The sequence below is a fragment of the Catharus ustulatus genome, chromosome 22 (assembly GCF_009819885.2).
Source record: "Catharus ustulatus isolate bCatUst1 chromosome 22, bCatUst1.pri.v2, whole genome shotgun sequence".
Taxonomy (NCBI): domain Eukaryota; kingdom Metazoa; phylum Chordata; class Aves; order Passeriformes; family Turdidae; genus Catharus; species Catharus ustulatus.
This window is the reverse complement of record NC_046242.1, coordinates 9,671,752-9,688,048: the sequence shown is the minus strand read 5'-3', so window position 1 is coordinate 9,688,048 and position 16,297 is coordinate 9,671,752. Positions and strand designations below refer to the sequence as shown.

Sequence of the window (16,297 nt, the reverse complement as noted above, 5' to 3'; positions counted from 1 at the left end):
TTACTTGAAAACTGAATTTTAGGAAACAGCAGCTTTTCTTGCAAATCTTTTCAGACACCGTGCCCTGCAAAACAGCCAGTGAGATTTCTCTGACACTCCAGTGGAAGCCTAAGTTTTACCAGAGACTGCAAAGATTTAAAGTCACAGTATAATCTCACCTCCAGGTTCTGGGGCCCACTTCCCTTATCAATTAACCTGTCAGCCGACAGTCAGCTCTAATTAATTAAATCCTTTTATAATGAAAAGAATTTGCCTTGAGCACCGTCTGTCAGCTCCAGAACAACTCTCCAATTGGGACATGTCGCAGCAAACTCCATTAAATACCTGCAGGGAACCCAACACCAGCAGCAACCCCACACTCCCCTTGGCTTCTGCAGACACCTATCACGTTACTTTTCCATGTCTCTACCCTGCTGCCACAAGAGGCTCTTTCTGACAAAAATCTGCCCCTCATTTGGCCCTGATGCACCTTTGTTCCAGCTGCTTGCAGAAGTTATGTTTGTGTATCCATCATCCCAGAGCAGAGAGGCTCCCAGACAAAATTCTAACACCAGAGGCTGCTGAGAACGCCTTTTTTTGGGGAATACTGTGTCTGAGATGGAGATTTGTCAAAATGCACAGAAGGAGTCGTCCAGAACTCTGGCTCCAAGAAAAAGATTTTAGACTACTTATTTTAAAATTACCCAGTGACAGACTTTGTGGGTTCCATGGGCACTCAGACTTCACAGACACACCACACTCCCATCCTCTGGAACAGCCACACCTTGGAGAACTCCCTACACACCATCCCTGTCTGTGCATTCCCCAGGTGGGAGGAGATGGGCACAGGGAGCTTTTCTCTGGATATATGCTTTAGAAAAAAAGGGATAATCCCTATGCTAATGATTCCCCTGCTCCCCTTGACTTCAAAGGGCCTGGGATCACAGCTGTAATCTTCTGCAAGTGTTAGCAAACAAAATTACAAGTTTTAACTCTACAGGTTCCAACAAATTCCTCTTGCCCTCAGTGCAGCAACAGACTTAAAAATAGATGTAATGAGCAGCTTTGGATCTACATAAATCCCCTCTGGAGTTCATTAATGATTTCATTTCTGGCAAGACACCATGTCAAATGAGGGAGCATTATTAAAAACATACCTAGATATATGTACCTTAAAGTGCATTCGTGCAGATGCTCAGGGAGAAAAGGAGGTTGTGTAATTTTGGTTTACCTTTTAAAGAACATGATTGTAACGGCGTGTAACTCTAAAGCCTTTTGTTCTCAGAACTAATTGCAGCTCTCCAAGGGATGCTTGAATCTGCAATTATTTTTATATTTGAGAAAATGGGATTTGAAGGTTTACCATGGAATCATGGAGTGGAAGGGATCTTAAAGCCCATCCAGTCCCACCCCTGCCATGGCAGAGACACCTCCCACTGTCCCAGGCTGCTCCAGCCCCAGTGTCCATCCTGGCCTTGGGCACTGCCAGGGATCCAGGGGCAGCCACAGCTGCTCTGGGCACCCTGTGTCAGCCCTGCCTCACAGGAACAATTCCTGCCCAATATCCCACCCATCCCTGCCCTCTGGCAGTGGAAGCCATTCCCTGTGTCCTGTCCCTCCATGCCTTGTCCCCAGTCCCTCTCCAGCTCTCCTGGAGTGCCTTCAGACCCTGGGAGTCCACAAAAAGGTCATTTCAGAGCCTCCTCTTGGCCAACAACCCCAACTCAGCTTTCCTCATAGCAGAGCAGCTCCAGCCCCTGGAGCATCTTCATGGCCTCCTCTGGACTCATCCCAACCTTTTAAGTCCTGTACTGAAACACAAGCAGCTCCATCCTGCTGCTGTTTGCTCCTAATCTGCACAATAAACGTGAATTATTGCTCGTACAGCTCCCATTCACACCTCAGCTGCTGGTGCATGAAATCCCAGGAATGTGCCTGTTGACAAGGCAAAGTTCAGCACGTCCATCAGCAAACCACCCTCAGGAAATTTGCTCCTGGCTGATGTGTTGTTGTTGCAAGAAGAGAAACCTCAAACACACCGTGTCAGAAAGTATGTGCTGCCTCCACCTCCCATTTACTCCTCAGGGGAAAAGGTAAACAGAGTATAAGCAATTTCTTTCTTTTTTTTAAAAATAAAAAAGTCTAACCTGCCTGAGACATAGGGAAATCATTTACCTTCTGCCTGTCAGAGCAAGTTCTCTGCATGCTTTTTCCATATTAAAACCACAGCCCAACAGAATGGATTCACTCCATCTACAAAGGGCAAAGTTTAAGTTGCAGAGAGAAAATGAAAGCCCAGTGATAAACTCTGGGTTTTAAGCAGTGCTTAAGTTCCATGGTTAGCCAAAGGAAAGCAAATAAAACCTAAATATTCAAATGGAGACTGCTGAAGTCTGTATATCATTTCCTGAAGAATCAGCTCAAAGACAGAATCCTATTCCCTGCCTCCTGTTTGCATTTGGAAATTACTTTATCCATAATATGTTTACTAAAATAAGCAACATGAACACATAAATTTTGAAGGCAGGCTTTTACCCACAAACGAGGCTGATCCCTGAGCTTTGAAGTTTCCATAGCTGCTCTGGTTTTTTTGGCCAGTCCTCATTCTGACTGCTAGCAGCAGAAGAATAATAAAATACTGCGGAAAAATGCTACAGATTCTTTGCCAAAACAAGTAACGTGCCCCTGTAGCATCTTTCTGAATCACTTCCAGTAACACCACAATGCTGCTGCTCCCTCTCTTCCCCATGCTCTGCTTACCAACACTGTGCTGAGCACAGCAAACAACCCCTAGAACAGGAACAGGAACAGGAACAGGAACATCCTCATTGCCCTGCTCAGCTGCTTGGTATCACCTGGACACACGTTCGGACTGACCTGGCTGAAAATCCCGACTTGCTACTCACTCACAAGCACAAACAAGGAGTTAAAAACTGCTAAAAAAGGAGTAATTCCAGGAAATGTCAGGTTACAGAGTCTCTCACACACTTCTCAATGTACCCATTTTATTTTATCCACTAAGTCACACAGGATTAGCAATATCAACTATTCAGAGAATCCCAGAAGCCTTTGGTTGGAAGGGACCTTAAAGCTCATCCAGCCCCACCCCCTGCCATGGCAGAGACACCTCCCACTGTCCCAGGCTGTTCCAAGCCCCAATGTCCAGCCTGGCCTTGGGCACTGCCAGGGATCCAGGGGCAGCCACAGCTGCTCTGGGCACCCTGTGCCAGGGCCTGCCACCCTCACAGGAGAGAACTTCTCCCCATATCTGATCTACCTCTGCCTTCCTTCACTTTAAAGCCATTCCCTGTGTCCTGTCAGACCCAGTTGTGAACTCCAGGGATCCAGGGTATTTTCCTGCAGCTCCCTGGACACCCCAGAGCCCCGTTCTGCAGGAGCCCAGGGGGATTTGGGGTGTGCCAGGGGGATGAGCACAGCAGTGCTGGGGCTGTGCTGCCATGGGGAAGGACAGCACCCAACACTCCCAGAGGATGTGGGGCTGTGCCCTGGTGCCATGTGCTGGCACAGCCCAGCTGACCCAGAGGGCTGCAGGACACTGACTGTCCCAAATGGACCGTCCTGCTGGGGACACCTCACTTTGGGGGACCCTGGTGCAGCCATTGCTGCCTTCTCAGGACACATTCACACATTAGCACACTCCAAAGACAAGAGGTTTCATTGCTTTTGTGTAAACTGCCAGAGCAATCAAAACCATCATTAGAGACACGTTACCAGCTAATGTAATTTTTAAGTATGCACAGCAATCAACTTTAAATTAATTATAATATCAGACTAAAAGGCGAAGACAGATCACTTCCTGTCACACCCACAGACCTCCCCTAAGTGACAGTGTGTGAGTGCCACTGTTTTTTAATTATTATTTCTTCAAATGCCTTTGTTAAGCATTTGTTCCAAATTGCCAGTCCTCTACCTGCAGGAAAATAACAATGACTTCGCTGGGCTGCTGAAGAGATCCCACACACCATCCCCCTGTGTCCCAGCACTCCCTGAAGTGTGGTGGCTGTTGTCACCAGGGGCTGTGCACAGCAGGCTGTGTTTAGGCTTTCCTTCACCCAATTATTTGTTTGTCACTGAGAGCCCTGCAGATCGAGCTGGTATTGTCAAGTTATTTTTGGCCCCGATATAGTGGCACCATAATGAGGCCTTGAGGTGAACAACCTCCTTGGCAGCAAGGCACTAAGCTGATGTGCTGTTGAAAGGCTGGAGAGCAATTAGGTTATTTAGAAAGAGGAGATGCTGGACAGGGCATGTGAAGACAGAGAAAACAAGCCTAAGTATTAAAACACCAACCCCCTCCTTCAAGTTGTCAGCTATTTAAGTAAGGTGTTAATTTACTGCAGCTGGATTGTCGACAAACTTAATTTTTTTATTAACTCAAAAGATGCACAGACTTGTCTCCCACATGCATATATTGCCCAGCCCTTTCCAGACAAGTGGAACAGCTTGCCAGATGATTGTTATCACCATTTAATTGTATTACAGTGATTCCCACAAGTCCTGGCCATGGGCCTGGTGTGCAGAGTGAGGGGCTGTGCAAACAGGGCCAAAGGTGGTCTGTGGAATGAGAACTTCAGCCTAGTCAGCATCAGACACAGAGAGCAGATCCCGATGCAGATGGAAAAACAGCTCTGTTGAGGCCCATTACCTCACGATGCAGCTCTCAGGAGTGACCTGAGGAGCATGAGTCCTCTCTGCTGCTCTGTGGGTGTCACCTGGTGTCCATGGGACTGGTCAGTGAATGGTGTCACACCCCCAAACACAGCTGGCTCTGCAGAGGCCACCATCAGGGACCGTCGTGCTGCTCTCTCTGGGAAGCAATTCTGACCTGACTGATCAAACTGGGCTTTATCTACCCAAAACTCAACATCACATCCTGTCTGCATCACAGACAGCCTCTGAGGGCAGCACTGGGCCATGATCTTTTAAAGCGCCACAGAATAATGGAATGGGTTGGCTTGGAAAAGACCTCAAAGCTCATCTCATTCCAACCCCTCTTCCATGGAACACCTTCCACCAGACCAGCTTGCTCCAAGCCCCACCCATGGCTGGCCTTGGACACTTCCTGAAGATCACTTTAAGAAGATGTTTATTTTTATAAAATATTTATGCAGATTCACCTACCTCTATAAGATAAGCACCTTCCAAGTACAAATTCATAGGTCACTAATTTGGGCAAAACATATCTAGAGAAACCACTGGGAAAATACAAAAGCAGGTACAACAGCCAACTTTTAGGAAGGAACACTCTGACCACTGCATGGAAAAAAGTTGTTACACAAGAAAAACGACCTTTGCAACACAGAAACAAGAGTTGTCTAATTCCATCCATAGAGCCAGTTGGTTTTGCTTTACCCTTTCATGCGGCCAAGGACGAGGTTCTGCACCCTAAGGTTATGGTTTCCTTGGAGCCTGGAGAGAGCAGGTCACAGGGAGCTGTTTGCTCATGGCTGTGGCTGAGGGCTGGCTGCAGAGGACAGGACACCTCTTGCTGCACAGGGACATCCCCAGTGCCAGTGTGAGTTCACCCCACAGGCAGCTGCTGGTGTACTCTGAGGGTTGCTCACCCTGCCTGCAGCCAGACAAGATGTTCAAGTATGAACTGGGTTATAATGAGCTGGTTGCTCAAGAACCATGTCTTCAAAATGACTCTGGCTGGAGTGGCTGTAAATGTGTCTGATGCAGCAATGGGATTTCTCTTGGCGAGGTGAAAGAGGCTGAACCTGGTGTTCCAGGATTACCAGGCTTGCTCCCGAGCATGCTCTCATCCCTGAATGTGTTCAGAGATCATTCCATGCTGCTCCTTCCAAAACCCTGACTGCTTTCCATCTTTCCACCCACATGGTAAATCTTTCCCAGATCCCAAAGGCTTTGCAGGCTGTGTATTCATACAGCAACAATCCTTATCTTCAAATCAACACCCACTTGACTGGGAGTTAGAAACACAAAGCTGAACTTCTGGCAATGAATGAAGACCAGAACGAAGACCAAGATCATTCCTCTGCCTTTGCTGATGAGGAGGTGAGAACCCAGTTCACTCCATTTCTTCCACATGAAAACTATGTAAGACCTGTTAAGATCTCAGGAAGAGCATCAGGAGAACCTGGAGAACAGTACCTAAAGAGGCTGTCCTAGATGCAATCAGATGGAAAAGATTCCAGCTGTTCTCTGTCAGGGAGTGTCAGAAACTCAGCATCAGACTTTCCATCTATCACAGCATGAAGTGTCTCTGTGCCTCCTAACCAAAATACCTGAAGATCAACTGCCTGGGGAGAGTAATTCCCTTAATGACAACAGTCTTTCTGTGGTATCACAGGGTGCCAGGAGAGCTGGTGTTTGAAGTTCCAAAGCTGAGTCACCCCTGAGGCTGAGATCCACAGCAGGCACTGTGCTCCTGGCACAGCTTCCCACCTGTCCCCAGGGGCAGCAGGTCCTGCCTGGCACTGAGAAACTCCTGAAGTCAGATTTTAATAATCATTTATCTCAGCAACATGGGCAAGGAGAAAAGAAAAAACCCAACAGCTATTATCACAGCACAGAACAAACTGGTGCTGAGTCCCCAGGCAGCTCCCACACCTGCTGAAAGCTGCACAGGCCCCCGGCATACAACCCCAGCAACAAACCCAGCCAGCAACAGCAAAACCAGGGCCTTGCTCATCTGCTTTAGCTTTTTAAATGCTGCTTCTCTTAACAAATGAAGTTTCAGTGCTTATGGGACCAACAACCTAGTAAATGAACTAAGTATTTATTTGTGGCTTTATTACTTGGCAGACCCATTTCCATGGAGTCGTTTTTCCTTAGGACCCAGCTTGCTCTGCAGCAGCTGTTTTCTATTGCTAGCCACTCAAATTCCTTTGCCTCTAATTTCCAAAAGTGCCCACTAACTTGAGGTATTTGGAAACTACAGCAAATGGCTGTGGGAGCTCAGCAGCACTTTCACATCATCCCTCTTCCCAGCTTCTTCCCCATCTCCCTCACCAAGGCCTGAGCTGGCCCAGATGGCCCCAGTTCTCCTGACCCCCCAATGTTTGTGAAACCCCATGAAGAGTACAAAGTGACCAAGGAAAGGTTCCCATGGGGGCTGGGGGAGAAGGTGGTTTGGTCCATGCCATGCATGACTTTTGAATCACTACAGGTGAGGGGGAACAGGAGGTCTGGGGAGCTCCTCTGACAGTGAACAGGAGAGTGGAATAAATCAGGTGGCTCTGGAGGGCTCAGGGCAAGCTGTGAGTGTGCCCTGAGCCAGGATTTCAAGTTCCAGGGGAAATCCTGCTGCATCAACACAGACTCCAGCTCTGGTGGGGTTTGGGTCTTGTGCTGCTGGACTTGTGAACTCTCTCCTGGCCCCACTCCGAACAGCCTTAGCAAGCTTAGGTCCTCAGTTCCAAAAAAAAAGACAAGAAAAAGGTTTCTAAGGAACAACATTTTTGCCTTAGAAATTCTTGACTGTGGGTTGGGGAGGCCCTGGCACAGAGTGCCCAGAAAAGCTGTCAGGCTTTTCAGGCTGCCTCTGAATCCCTGGCAGTTTCCAAGGCCAGGCTGGATGGGGTTTGGAGCAATCTGGGACAGTAGAAGGTGTCCCTACCTGTGGCAGGCATTGAGAATGAGAGGATGAGATGAGCTTTAAGGTCCCATCCAACTCAATCCATTCTGGGATTCTGCAGTTCTGTGATCATTCACAGAAGGAGCCCCCTCTCAGCTCCCTCTCCCAGCACATGAAGTCAAGGCCATTAACTGTTCTAAAGGGCACTTCACTCAGTTTATCTGCTTCTCTGTTTGCCACTTTCTAAGTATACATTGATATGGGCTTTTTTAAAACCACTTGAACACTGTGCAAGGCCCTTTCAGACACACTTGAGGCCTCTCTCAGTCAGTCACATCCAGCTTGGAAAACAGAATCTGTTACACTTAATAACTGAATACTGAATGCATTGGACAACACCAGGACAAGTGGTGATGGCAGCTGAAGCAGTGTCCTGATCCTGGCTGGTCCTCCAGCACCTGGGGGGGGAGTCTGCCCCGCTGCCCTAGCCCAGGCTCTGCCACCCCCTTTTTCACTCTTCCACTTGAGTAACTTCACTGCAATTTGTTTTGTTTTGTTTTTTTTTCTTGGTGAGAAATCAACTCAGCTCACATTGCCCAACTTTGGTACCCAAAGCCAGGGCAGCAGCCAGACAGGGAAAGAGAATGGGACCTGCTGGGGGACTGGGACAGCAAAAGGGGCTTGAGTCCCCCTCATTCACCAGCATCCAGCAGGGATAAGAAAAAAAGGAAATCTCAGTGATCCTAGGTAGCTGAGATTCCCCAGGGTGTCCCAGGTTTTATTCATGAGGCTCTCATCCAGAAGAGCACTCAAGTAAATACTGGATGTTAACAAGTGTTTGAAGCCAGTGGAGCAAGAAAGCACAACACTTAAGCTGAAGCCTAAACAAGGACAAATCAGTCTTTTTATACTGTCCCCTGAGCCCAGAAATGCTCTTTCACAACCCCTTCCATCTCTTGAGACTCACAGCATCCCTTCATAACCAGGCCCTGCCTTTTCCTTTGGAGCCCTGAGAAAGCTAAAACTTTACCAGATTAAAGCCTCACCCTTCACAAAATCTTCTTTGCCACCAGAAGGAACATGGCAGCTGTCACTGGGAAGCTTGATTTCAGTTTTTCTGCCTACTCAGACAAATATTATTGAACTCAGGTCATACACTGAAGAGTTTCTTCACATGTTCAGACTGTGTTTTTCTAGGAAAAAAAAAAAAGCTGAAATTTTGGAAAGCAACAGCGAGATCTGCCTGTGGTTCTCTGCTCCTATTCCCACACTTTGGGAAAACAATGACGAATTCATAGAACTTCATGGGCTTTTGTGAACAGTCTGCATGATAAAATAACATCTGACTTTGTGGGATTGTTTTGTGTGGAAAAACATTTAAAATATGTCAGAGTGATGATTAATCATGGAATGGTTTGGGTTGGAAGGGACCTTAAAGCTCATCTCATTCCAGTCCCTGCTGTGGACACAGACACTTCACCAGACGTGGCTGCTCCAACCCCTGTCCATCCTTTTTGAAGGCAAAAGGCATTCTTGTTTGGGGGGCAGTTGAGAACTGGAAGGAAAAAAACAAACCCTTTTTGTTTTGATTTTAAGCACCTTTTAATTAAAACAAACACACACAAAAGAAAAAAAAAAGGAAAAAAAATCCCACAATTCCTGTAGACATCCAGAGTGTCAAGACTGTAGGATGTGGGATATTTTGGGGAACTTTTTCTTTTTGGAATTACAGTAGCTGTCTAACAGCCCTTGCTCAGGCTGTGCAATTGTGCCAAGTGAGGCAACATTAGATCCTATGGGAGAAGGGCTCGGGAGGTGACCTGGAGGCTTGGTGGCACAGCTGGGTGTTTGGGAAGCCTGGGCAATCCCTGTACTCCATAGCCACACCCTGAGCACCCCACAACCACACCCTGAGCATGTTCTGCACAGCTCTTCTGACTTCAAAACAGCCTAGAAGAGAGGCTGGTGGTGCAACTTGGATGGTGGTTGGGAATCAACCAGTTCTCTCCAGGTAAAGCAGGTAAAGTTAATTCATGGTCCATTCCTTCTCTATTTGTTTATTTAATTTTTTAGCCATGCAGGGCACACAGTCCCCACAATATTCCATGGTGCTGCTGAAGGCACCAACTGCTCCCCTGGAGGCCTGGGGGTGACAGTGCCTCGTTCTGGGAATGCCCTGGGCCAGCTGTTCCCTCCCTCCAGCTGTGCCCTGGGTGCTTCTGCAGGCCTGGAGGGAGCCCTGTGGTCCCCTTACAACTCAAGCAAGGGCCAGTGGAACCAGAGTCCATCAAGAACCAACATTAAATGAAAAATCCAGTGAAGGAACTCCTGTTGTCCAGCACCACCTAGAACCACAGATCCATGGTGTGCTGACCTTGGCCTAACTCCTGGATTAAACCCAGGTTAAACCCACTGCCAGGAGTGGCTCTGCTCAAGTGACACCTGAGGGAGACCTGGCCCCTTTGCTGTGACATTGCTGTGCTTTTCCAATGGAAATGAAATGCATTTGATAAGATAACAAACGCCTGGCAAAGCACAGTGAAGCTATGTAAGGGAGAGAACAAGAGGGGAAAAAAATCTTGTATAAGCAGCAAAACAATACAGCTTTATCTAATCTCAACAACTTATTGCTGCTTGTCTGCCTGTGTGTGTTTTACTGACAAAATAAAATAAATTGAATCAGCTCACACACGATAACATGCTCTTTCCTACCTCATACTAATTGCTTGGCTAATTGATGTTTGTTGAACTTTCTCCATTTCATTGAGTGATTAGGTACAAAGCTAACAGTTGACATCTGTAGGCGCTTAACTGGCGTCTGTAATTACTGTTAATGTTAAATAATTGTTAGTTAATTGGAGTGGTAACTGACTGAATGGAATCCAGATTGTGAAGCAAAAAGAGACCTAGTTAAATAAACATACATTTTCAGAGAAAATAACATTTTATTACAAGGGAGAGACTAACAGCAGGCCAGAGAGGGGAGGTCTGCAGGATGCTCCATTCACCAAATCTCGCAGCAGCCTCCAGCCTGGACTCCCCCAACCTCAGGTATGGCAAGGCAGGATCTCTGCCACCAAAACACTCCTATCCCAAGAATTTCCCCACCTTCTTATGAACCAATTAGCACAATTTTACAGCCCAACACTGATGTCTTTTTGGAGAAAATCAAATAGAGTTTAATCTACAAAACAAATATTCCCTTCATATTAGATATGATTGTTGGCAAATATTGCCATTTTGCTCCCTAGCCCACAATAGCTTGACTTTGCAAAAATCCACAGCCTTAAATTAACTCTTGGGGGCATGTGATCACCAGCTGACCACAAAGGGTACTTGATACCAGCCCAAAGGGGCAGGGACCCCCGGAACAACACTTGCAACTTCTCCCTCAACTTCTCCCTCTGCTGTTTCGGTCAGGAAAAGCCAATGCCTTCAGGTGCTTGTACCATGCTGCCTGCTTTCTTCTTTTGTTTTGAATTAACTAACCTAAAAGTTACCTGGGAAGCCTTGACACACTCCTGTTTTGTAAGTTTAACAACTGAAGAATCTGAAATTTTTGGAAGAGTCTACCTCAGACTTTCACCAGCCCCTCTGGACATATCACATTATCCAGGGACCTTTTCCTGCAGCTACAGAATAACACTGGAACCCCACAGCAGTGGGACCCCACTGCCCTGGCATCTCCCAGCACTGGGACCCCACAGCTCAGCTGGCAGACACAGTCCAGCCAAAAATCTTCTAGCACATAGAGAAGGAGAGAGCATGGAAGGCATAGGACTGGAGAGGGGTGGTTTGTGCTCAGGAGGTGCAGCCATAAGGGACGTTATGAACAAGCTCCTTGCTCAGATAAAGCGTCCCTGGCACAGGAAATAGCTGCCTCACTCTTTGTGCAGCGGAACAAAGCACCATCACAAGATATTTATCGACATTTTCTCTGCTTCACCTGGAAGACAAGAGTGATGTGAGCCAGCAGCTCTTCTAATCTAACTCAAGGGTACCAGAAACCCAGGCTCTCCTAACCCACAGTTTTTTCCAGTGGTCAGCCTCTCCCTCATGAGACACTGGAAAATACTGAAAAGGCATTTGAAACCCACACATCAGCAAACCAGTGATTCAAAGCCACCAGGGAAGCCTCCACCAGAAAGGGGAGGAGACGCCACTGTCAGGGTGTCACTTGTGGGGGTCACATCAGAACTGCCACAAAACCAGAATCTGTGATGATTCAGCAGTCCCTGAGGTTTGCTGGCCTGGGGCTGGCTCCCTGCAGTACTGGGAGGAAGAGGCATTTCAGTGAGAGGAGACAGCAGGAACAGCCACCCCAAAAACTGCAAGTGAAGCTGAGAACACAGCCCAAGTAAGTGAAGATGTTCTGTGGCTTCCTCCAGACCCTGGAAAGGAGGGAGGGAGGCAGCCCCAGCCTGTCCTCTGGCACACTGAGACATTAACACTGCACACGTGGAGTACTGGATCCACTTACATCCAACTGGAGATGCTGTGGGATGGTTTATTCAAGAGTCAGAGCACCTCTCCACAGCCAAGGACCTCCTGTGAAGGGATCAGCAGGGAAGGAATTGCCAGCTTTAGCTCCCTGCTTGTTTACAGAAACAGATGTTGTAGAGGATCCTCAAGAAATGCTTCACCACAGAAGCCAAGGGGAGAAACAACAACAGCCTGTGTTTTTTTCTAGGGCAGGATATTGCTGTAGAACTGCCTAAAAAGCCAGGGCTTGATCTGACTGGTATTTCAGCCACCAGTGAAGCCTCCTAACCCAGATGCCTTGATCTACCTCCAGCTGAGAGTATAAATATTTCCCTGACAGCTGGTGGTGCCACGCAGCAGAAGGATTCATAAAGTTTACATGAACATCCTGTAAACAATTTGAACATAAAAAGCTCTAACAGCCCAATTGTGCTTCTGATCAAAGGCAAACTTCAATATACAGCACAAATGAAAACTTCACCACTTTGGGACTTATTTCTCCCTTCAGGAAAAGCTGTTTTCCAAGGCTATGTAGGAGGGAGTTAACATAAATGAACCACACAGTCGTAGTAGGAGCTGCCTGCTCTGCAGCTTCAGATGTGTGTATTTAAATTATTGAGAGATAATAGAATTTAATTACGCTGAGAAGTCATGTTACAAAAATTCATGAACAAACCCTGTACTTTTGCTAGGATTAATGGTGCTGAGGTGAAACTCTCAGAGGGTGTGGGGCAGCTCTCTGTTCCTTCAGTGACACACAGACTACAAGCAGCAATCCCAACTGGAAGGGCCGTCCTGCAGGGAATGAGGGAGAGCAGGAGGGCAGGGGAGGGGATGCTCTCCTCTGCCAGCTCTTCTCCAGCTCATTCACACACTGACAGCTCCTTTGTCAAGCACCACCAAGGGCCCAGACCCTTGGGTGCTCGCCTCCCAGCACAGCCACCTGCATTCCTAAGGGAACCCTCTCCCTGGGTAATTCAAGCATTACACAGTGCTCCTGCCAGAGCCAAGGAAGGCAGGCTCTGATTCACGACCAGGGACCACTCATACAGCAACTTCTGCTCTGGGGACCAAGCTCCATCCCTCCCAAACTCCCAGCCCTGCTGCAACCACACTGAGTGCTGGGGACCTCTGGGAGTGGTGGCAGCACAGAGGTGACAGGGGAACCCCACAGCCCTTTTCACTGCTCAGCTCTGACACACCTCAGCCCTGAGGGACCCCAACATCCACTGGCCGCTCTCAAAAGCGCACAGGACCCTTCTCATTCAGTGATGCACATTTCCATTCAGCTCTGAGGGCAGCCAAGTCCTAAATGGGAGCTGAGAGACTTCTCCTCAAAGGGTTTTATCAGCTCTTCTATAAAGGTTTGGGGGGGATTTCCCTTGGCTCTGGATTTTTAAAATTCTTAATGTTGCTGAGGAAGAGACTGTTCCACATTACACATCCACACTAATGCATCACTCCTTGAGCCTGAGCCCATCTTGAGCCTTGAAGTCCACCACAAAATGACAAAAAGAGGGCAAAATGTATATATGAGATGTAAAATACTTGGGGATTTGTACCTGCTCTGAAAATACATTACTTCTGTATTTTCTGCTGTTCAGTTATGTGTAATACTAAAAAATAATAACAATTTTTAAAAAAGGCAAACCAAACCCAAGCATGTGTGACACAGGTGGCTGTGAGACACCCAAGAGGAGTGGCCATGGACACAGAGGGCCGGACGCTGTCAGCCTGCCCAGCCCTCCCAGCCTGGCAGCTTGGAAGGTTTCATCACGATTTACCCAATGCAAATCTGACCTTTCTTACGAGTGACTTTTATTGCTTTTGGCAAAAGCAGCCGCGGACAACACAGTGGGGAAGAGCTGGCTTGGAAGCGAACAGCCTGAGCTGCAGAGAGAGAACTTGAACTCGGAATTTATCAAACTGACAGCCCCCGGGCACTCGGAGCTCCCCAGGGCCACTTGGAGCAGGAACAGCCCCCAGCCCCGGCAGAGAGCCCAGCACCTGCCTGCCAGCAATTACTGACATTATCTCCAAACAGGGGAGCTTTTCTGAGCTTCTTTTCCTGATATTTTGTAGTCTGAATGCTAATCCCTTTGACAAAACTGTCCCCTATGCTTTTTCCGTTCTCTTTCCGCTTAATCTCTTTCTCCCAGTGGAAAAAAGAAAAAAAGAGGGTAAGGGAAAAAAAAAAAAGAAAATACCAGCCAGCCTAGTTTGGCCGCACCTGGATTTGCATTGATTCCTCCCTTGTCATTCATGTTACCAACAGGAATTAGCATATGGCTTTAAGGGGAAACTCAGGAGGAGAAAAGAAAGATGCCATTTTGATGGAAATAAGGGGCAAAGGAATAATCTACCATCAACTAAAAAGCTTATTTGTGTACGGTTTCCCAAGCAAAGCTTCGAAAAGCCCATGTTGATTTTAGGCTACACAAAGAAACCCTAATCCTTTCAAGGGAACTAAATCACCAAAGAAAAGTACCTCGGAAGAAAAGGCTCCCTGTCAAGCATGGGTATTCACATCCAAAGGGATGCCACGAATCAAGCTCCGTAAGTAAACAGCAATAAGAATGTGGGAAATGTGTTTGAGTCAAAAGGAAAACCAAAGGAAGAGGAAGAGGGGCCTACTCTTCATCAGTCACCTCCTGGCGAGGAGAGGAGCCCCTCACCCTGGTTACAGGCCTGCACCAGGAATGTGGATTCACCACGGCTTCTCCTGCCCTGGCCCAGCCCCAAGAAAGGGCTGCTCAAATGCCAAAGCTTTTTACAGCAAATTAGCAAAATAAAGATGCAGTCACATGTAATTTGGAGGCCTGGGGTCACTCCAGACAAGCAGCTCTTCCCTTCTAATGGCCGTGCCACCTATTCTCAGCCTCCGGAGGGGCCTGGGGAACCTGTAAATACCATTAATCACAAAGGATAAATCAGCTTGCCAAGTGAGATAACCTGGTTAGACCACAGAAATAATCCAGACTGTACTTTCAGAGGATGCTAATACATGAAAAACAGGACTATGGATCTGTAATGCAATTAAATCCAGGTATAATTCAATATGCAGCAGAAGCCTTCAGAAGCAGCAGCGGATCAGCATGGGAATCCCAAAGGTAACGGGGTCACATTCTGTCCCCAGTTAAACCACCACAGCTTCGTGGAATTAAAAGGCACAGAGAAACACTGGAATGACACACTGGAGTAACAAACCAAACCTGGGGAGCAGCACACAGGGCAAATACTGAGCAAATCCACACCTGGCCAACAAAACACACCCGAATTTCAAACGAGTCAAATCTGCCTCTTCTAACACAAACTGACCGAGTGTTCCAAACCCCATCAGATAAAACTCTGGGTTTACAGCCGGAAGCTCAACGTTCTCCAGGCACCTCCCATGTGCTGCCAGAGAAAAGCAGGACACTGGGCTAAAAACCAGATGCCTTTTCAAGGCTTTGAATTACACTCATTTGTGCAACTCATGTCTGGAGCTGCTCCCTCCACCCTCCTTGCAAAAACACCAACCAGGCCAAAAATGAGAATTACACCCAAAGGATCCCCAAAGCCTCTGTGACAAGGGCGCTCCAGGCCCAGCTCCACACACAGGAGCAGCTCACGGGCGCTGATTTAGGGCGAGCTTTCCTTAATGTACTGTTATATCATTAGCCGCTCTGTCTTTGGATTGCTGTTTGGAAGAAATTAATGGGATACTGAATATTTAAATGTGGCCCTCTCTATCATTTATTAACTCAACAGAAAGCACACAGCACAGTAAGCCATGGTTTATGACTATTATCCTGTGAATACTAAACGTTGGCTGGTTATTACTGTCAGCAGTGCAAATTGGCTATTCATAATTCCACGTCTATCATGGAGCTGATGAGTAACAATCAAGTTAAAACATTTTGAAAACTCTTACAGTTATTTAAATGAGCTTAAATTAAAGCCATTTGTAAAATAAACTATTCCCTAATATTGTTATTTAAATTAATTCTGACCTGGCAGGCAATGCATTATTTAAAGCCTATATTTTATATTAAGCAAAGCAATTACCAAGCATACAGAACACGTCTGATACCCAGAGAAACATAAAAAGCACTAACAAGCTGATTGCGACATTTCTGCAAGACAAGTTACATTTCATCTCCCATTGAAATTGCCATGAAAAGAAACGTGTGGGGGAAAAAGGAAAATAAATCTGTTTGGGATGTGGATTGCAGCCTTACCTTTATTTGTGACAGCGTTGAACAGTTTCTCAGAGCTGGCATCAGATGCCTGAAA

At 47.1% G+C, this 16,297-nt stretch overlaps 1 protein-coding gene across 3 annotated transcripts in view; it reads right to left on the bottom strand.

Annotated features, from left to right (window-relative positions):
- AUTS2 (activator of transcription and developmental regulator AUTS2) overlaps positions 1-16,297 on the bottom strand; it is a 757,798-nt gene that overhangs the window by 52,535 nt on the left and 688,966 nt on the right. For all 3 annotated transcript variants that reach the window (XM_033078074.2, XM_033078075.2, XM_033078076.2), the window contains one exon: positions 16,243-16,291. In XM_033078074.2, the coding sequence (XP_032933965.1) occupies positions 16,243-16,291 (49 nt within the window). The remainder of the gene's footprint in view (positions 1-16,242; positions 16,292-16,297) is intronic.